This window comes from Trichogramma pretiosum, unplaced genomic scaffold (assembly GCF_000599845.2).
Source record: "Trichogramma pretiosum strain Unisexual culture from Peru unplaced genomic scaffold, Tpre_2.0 scaffold27, whole genome shotgun sequence".
Taxonomy (NCBI): domain Eukaryota; kingdom Metazoa; phylum Arthropoda; class Insecta; order Hymenoptera; family Trichogrammatidae; genus Trichogramma; species Trichogramma pretiosum.
In genome coordinates this window covers 508230-514249 of record NW_019641694.1, presented here as the reverse complement: position 1 = coordinate 514249, position 6020 = coordinate 508230, and the positions used below count along the sequence as shown (strand labels likewise).

The following is a 6020-nucleotide window of genomic DNA, read 5'->3' as shown; positions in this document are numbered from 1 at the left end:
ATTACTATCATTTACATTATATGATTAAGATTATTATTAAAAATATATATTTATTAACGATTGATCGTGAAAAAACTTTGAAAGAAAAAAATTGTACAATAACGCAGCTAGCTTTTTGAGTACATAAGTCGTATCGTATGTATTCGTGACATATTAAAAATTTGAGAATATGTATGGTATATATATATGTTACGATTGACAAAGAGTATGTAACTACTCATTATGCCTTCCCCTGCAGCGAAACAAAAAAAGCAACCCAAGATTAATGAAGAAAAGGTGACAATTATTGTGCTTAAATGCAGTGATGTAAGCCATATATTATTATGTAAAGAATATCCTTCATATATTCTTGAAGAACTTTTATCAATATTAAAAACACGCAGCAACTAAAAAAATAAATATATATTTAAATATATCGGTATTACTTATAACACAATGATTGTGCAGTGCTATGATAACTGCGATTAAAGAAAACAAAAGGTAATAGCTTTATTGTATACGATAAAAACGCGAAACTACAATACTCTTTTTAGTTTTTAAACGATGATAAATCATAAAATGTCGTATGATTAAAATGTACGAGTGATTAATAGAATGTGCAGGTTCAAAAAAATTCTGCAATACAACATGCCAAAGTTATAAAGAGCTGAAGCGTCTTGTAACATATTTTTCAACTACGAGCCCTTACTCAGTTTTTTAATAGTTTTTAAACGATGTAAACGTGTAAATACACGCGGTCAGGCGTGTATATTATACAATCTATATAAATTATATCTGTATAGTAGTTTTATACCCAACGAACTTTAACTGTAAGATTATTTTTCATCTAATTTTAATTAATTGTACTAGTTGTAAATTTGAATTTACTCATTACTTTGTTTGCATCATGCAATGATTGATTTTGTCAATGATCAACATTGACAAAATATTCTAGTTCCACAATTTGTTTAAGTAATCGTTCGATCGATATAAACAGGCTGTATAATATCAATTGAGAAAACAAAATAAAGAAGCAAATATCAGGAATTAAATGTTAAACTTGGTATATGGTTTATTTTCCCGAACAATGAGATCAATCCTCTCTTTTCCTCCGTACCTATGATTAAAAATACTGCGCGTAAAAATTTTTTTAATTTTGGCGCCATCTGAAAAGTTTCTGCAAGTTCTACTTTGGTTCAAACTGCGCGAGAATGCACTTACCACCACGTCAGCTGCTTTTGCATCAAATTATCGTACCATTATGTCAGTGATAAATTGTTTGGTAAACAGTCAGCTATGTAGCATGAATAAACTCGATACGTAGCGCATTGGCTGTGCAGCGATTTTTTTAATAATGATCAGTTCTCAGGAAGTGCGACGACAACAACGGCCCGTCGCAGCAATACTTTTATTCGATATTGTAACCTGATATGTGCGTGATTGTTTATAATTGAAAAATTTTCAAGTATGCCAATATTTGACTTTTTCCACTATCGATAAAACGCGACGTCGCGACGCATTTTCTGTCCGTCGACATTCGTTTTACGACGTTACTATGCGTGTTGTTGTTGCAGGTATTTTTAACGTTAGACGATGAATTTGGTAGAGCTAGTCACTAATGTATTTGGATCGCCGATTAACGAAAAAGTTGACAGCTTCATCCACGACACGATTAACAATCAAAATGTAGAGTACGTATGTCCATTTTTTGATTTGAGCTTGAAACGATTCGTTATGCATAATTATTGCATCAATTTTATTCATGAGTTTCACGATAACCTATATTTTCAGAATACAACAGATAATTCAACTGATCGAAAATCATATAAGTGGCACATTAAAGACCGATGGAAATGTGAAAATTTCCGAGCAAGATGATAGACTCGGTAGACTTGGGCCAAAACTTGTCAGGCTGGACACGACGAATCATTATGGTTTGTTTATCGTGTCTCCTGACAGGCTGAGTGTCAACTCTCAGAGTAATTTTAGTACAGTGAGAGCCAACACTGGAGTTTTCAAGGGTAAATGGCAGTATGAGGTGCAATTAGGTTCCAATGGGGTTATGCAAATAGGTTGGGGTACAGCAGATTGTAAATTTAGTCAAGAATCTGGTGTGGGTAAGATATAATATATTTTTATACTTTACAGCCTGTTGATATACAAATTTTATTGATTCACTGTCATTTAATTAGGTGATATGGTGAATTCGTATGCTTATGATGGTAATCGAATAAGAAAGTGGAATGTTTCAACCCATAAGTATGGAGAAGCTTGGCTTTCAGGAGATATTATTGGCTGTGCAATAGATTTTGACAATGAAAATATAACATTTTTTAGAAATGGCAAGAATTTAGGAATAGCATTTGAAAAAATATCAATGGGGCCAGGTATAGTTTATTTTCCAACTGTTAGTTTAACGTTTACTGAAAATTTAACAGCTAATTTTGGGACAACACCTCTGAGATATCCAGTCGCAGGTTACCAATCTTTACAACTTGCTCCGACTGAACAGTTGCAAAAGTCCAAAATTTTATTTCAGTGGTTAGAAAAACTCCTCCATCAGTACAAAAATGTAGACAGTGATAATGAATCAAACAAAGAAGAGAGAATGATGAGTAATCGTGCTCTTTTGGCATGCTTAGCAAGATGCATTTTAAAAGAACTGGGACCTCTTGTTGAAATACCTTATGTTGCCCAAGAAATTTTTGTTCCCTTTTTTAAAAAATTATCAAACAGTGATCCTAATACTACTCAAATGCATACTTGCTTAGATTTAATGTGGACATTTTTTGAAATTCACGAAATGAAAGCTTGTTTAGAGTCTAGCGTCGTCTATCTCTCATCAGTATTTCGACAAGTTTCTGTTAACATTGAGTATCCAGAGCAACGCACAGCATTGGCTGCACTTAACAGCTTATGTCAACATGAAAAAACGAGACAATTTCTGCTACAATTCGTTTTATTCGATAAAGTGAAGTTCGCTAGCTTCCTACACGTCAAGCCGCTGGAGGAAAGTTGCTTGATGAACGTTGTAAATAAAGTTTGGTGGGAAACGAATCCAACCGATTCGATTGTCGAAAGTGCAAAAATACCGTATTTTAAGGCTTGCGAAAAAATTAAGGATTGGGTAACTGGTATGTAACCTTACAAATAATGAAAATAATTTTTAAAATTTATTCATTGTTACGAGACTTTTATTTTTTCCGATTACATCAGAGGTTGAAGTTCTGCAAGTTAAACTTCTAACGTTACTTTTAAACAACAAAGATGGCTGCGCCACTACGCCAACATCACGGACAATATTTTTAAGAAAGTTTCGTCGTTTTGTTCAAGTGAACATACTGAGCGGTCGCGTAAGTGCTTTTAGTATCATTTTATATTCGTTTAATTTTGGAGAATTGATTTTGATTTTTTTCAGCCTATATCTACGAATCAGATTCCTCTCCCGATCGCCCTTTGCTGCTTTCAACGACTGCTGGTAACGTTCAAATTGCTGTGGGATGCGGAAGTAGGAACCAGTCCGGTATTCGTTCCAGTTAAGACGTTCTGCGATGGATCCATAAATTATGCAGGAATCGATCGACTTGGCGGGGTCTTATCGCATCTGACCAAAACATTTAGAAATGATTTACAGCAACTTTTAGGAGCGGAAAATGAGAACGCCACCGAGACTGATAATTCTCACTTGACTACCAATTTATTCCGCGGAGGCACCAGAGTTGAGGATTCACCGGTCATCTCAGTTTTCGCGCGAATGATAAATATAAATTCCTTGAACAGCGGTGGATCCACGATTTTAGAGAGAATCGGTTACTTTCCTTACAATAGAGAGGACAGAACACCGTTACAACTCGGCCCCATCGATTCGGCGGTATCTCTTTACGAATTGCTCGATGGTCTGATAATGTTTTATCATGTATCGGCTAAAAAACAAATCGCCCAAGTTTCTACGTTACGCGAAGCCATGGGGGATTTCATTGTAGCCATGTGCGCTACAAAAAGTCGGTTAGAGATCATTCAAAAAACGAAAGACGAAGAGTCTCAACAAATCGAATCTCAGCTCATGAAAACCATCGAGATATTCGACGAGAAGCTGAGCGAGCTGTCCCGACACATGGCATGGGTTCGCGCTGCCATTTATTCTGACGAGAATCAGGAGAGACTGGCTTGGCTCTTAAAAATCGTCATATCAACGCTGCAAAGTGCTAGTCAAAGTGGCAATTTGTTCAGTTTTGTTCCTGAATTTTATCTAGAGGCTTTGGGCGACATTGTTACCGGTTTGAAAAACCATATCCACCCGACAGCACCCTTGGAAAATATTCCTCATTTCAAATTACTTTTGCAAGATGTGGCGCAATTTTTATGTGATCATTTCCTAGACAGCAGAATAGTCAATGCCAATTCCAAGGATACGATGATTTTGGCACTGGCTGGGTTCGCTTCGAATCCGTTGACACTAGAAGCCTTAGAAAACGTACCGTTCGAATCACGATCGCGCATGGTTGCTAATCTCCTTCGTTCTTATGAAAACAGAGCTTGGGCTCAGTCAAATTGGATTTTGGTCCGATTTTGGCAAGGTCATGGTTTCGCGTTCCGTTATGACAAGAGTCCTCATATGGCTAACAAGATCGGTCCAAAAATACTGACTCAAGAAACGACTTCGCAAACTATGAGTAAGTATTGCTACTTAATTTTAATACATTTCAGACTTTGATGATGGTCTTCTTTTTCAGAGCCATGCCCATCAGTAGTGTTTCAAGAACACGTGAGACACGTTCTATTATCAAACAATCAATCGGCTACTTTATTTTTGAACTCTCTTTTGAACCAGTTGAACTGGGCCTTTTCCGAGTTCATTGGAATGCTGCAAGAAATTCACAATGTTTCTTCGAGACCTCAAAGAGTCTTGATTGAATCGAGACAATTGAAAGTGTGTGCAACTTGCTTCGATCTAGCTGTATCGTTAATCAGAGTCTTGGAAATGATCGCTTCCAAAGCCGTTGAAATATTCGCCGATCCATCTCTTCCTACGAGTGATAATCTTTTGGCCCGGTTATGCCAGGTAAGGATTCAAAGTAACGTTAATGATCGATTTCTTTACGTAAAAAATTTCATTTTTTTCAGCTAATTTGTCAAATATTGAACCGAACCAGTACTCAGACTAGTTCCTTCCAGCATGTCGTCCTTTTGGAAATACCAGATCTTCAATCAGTGGATCATTTTCCTATCGTTACATCTGTTATAGGAATCGTCGTAGCTTTATTGAAAGATGATATAGCGCTGCCCCGTAAGATACATTCATATTATATAATTGATTTAAAACTCTTAATAATTAAACTTTTTGTATTTCAGTTTCGGATAACGTTCCGAGAGTCACGAGAGCTCTGATCAGCGAACCCAGCTTCCAAATCGCTTCTTTACATTTTGCTTTAGGAGATTCCACCAATGGAAAAATTCAAAATATGAAGAAATTTTCTTTATTAAACTGTAAGATAAATGCTTCATTCCCGATACTAGATTTTGAATTATTTCTTAATTAAATTTATTCGCAGATGAAAGTTACGTTTCCAAGGAAGAAATTGCTAGTGTCCAAAGAGTCATTCAGCACTTGGATCATTATCGCACAAAATTACCATTAGCTGAGACGCCGTGCAGTGATGACGATCTGTGCACGATTTGCTACGCCTATCCAGTGTCTGCCATGTTCAAGCCGTGTAATCACACATCTTGTCAGTCTTGCATAGATAGGCATCTTCTCAATAGTCGTGACTGTTTTTTCTGCAAAGCAACGATCAAACAGGTTGTATCTATTGACGATAATCGAGTGTTGCACGAGTTTTCAAGTGGATCGTCGATAGAGTCAATGGATTCGGAGAGTTAAATTATTCAAAGTAAATTTATGCTGAAAAAAGAAACTTTATTCGCGTCAGATTTCGTTATATATTATATGGATAATTGAAAGGAGCCTGTAATATAATAAAACAAATAACTCAAAAATGAGCATTTTCATGTTTATTCGTAAAAAAAGTTTTATACACAAT

General features: G+C 36.0%; 1 protein-coding gene across 3 annotated transcripts; it reads left to right on the top strand.

Annotated features, from left to right (window-relative positions):
• Positions 1–1223: 1223 nt before the first annotated feature.
• LOC106660404 (E3 ubiquitin-protein ligase RNF123) lies at positions 1224–5926 on the top strand. Of its 3 annotated transcripts, none has more exons than XM_014383359.2 (10): positions 1224–1411; positions 1554–1670; positions 1771–2096; positions 2172–3113; positions 3196–3332; positions 3398–4652; positions 4713–5041; positions 5104–5266; positions 5332–5466; positions 5532–5926. In XM_014383359.2, exons 2-10 carry the CDS (start codon positions 1573–1575, stop codon positions 5858–5860), a joined length of 3714 nt encoding a protein of 1237 aa, XP_014238845.1. In that variant the 5' UTR covers positions 1224–1411; positions 1554–1572; the 3' UTR covers positions 5861–5926. The 3 variants fall into 3 exon arrangements, with proteins under 3 accessions (XP_014238845.1, XP_014238844.1, XP_014238846.1); XM_014383358.2 differs by having other exon boundaries at positions 1224–1444; XM_014383360.2 differs by having other exon boundaries at positions 1224–1670; positions 3416–4652.
• Positions 5927–6020: the final 94 nt, after the last annotated feature.

Bases quoted from the DNA above. Each gene is read 5' to 3' on its own strand.
- LOC106660404 (XM_014383359.2), top strand. From the start codon at position 1,573: ATGAATTTGGTAGAGCTAGTCACTAATGTATTTGGATCGCCGATTAAC. The intron at 5,042-5,103 runs GTAAGGATTCAA...CATTTTTTTCAG, and splicing joins TTTTGGCCCGGTTATGCCAG to CTAATTTGTCAAATATTGAA. The intron at 5,267-5,331 runs GTAAGATACATT...TTTGTATTTCAG, and splicing joins AGATGATATAGCGCTGCCCC to TTTCGGATAACGTTCCGAGA.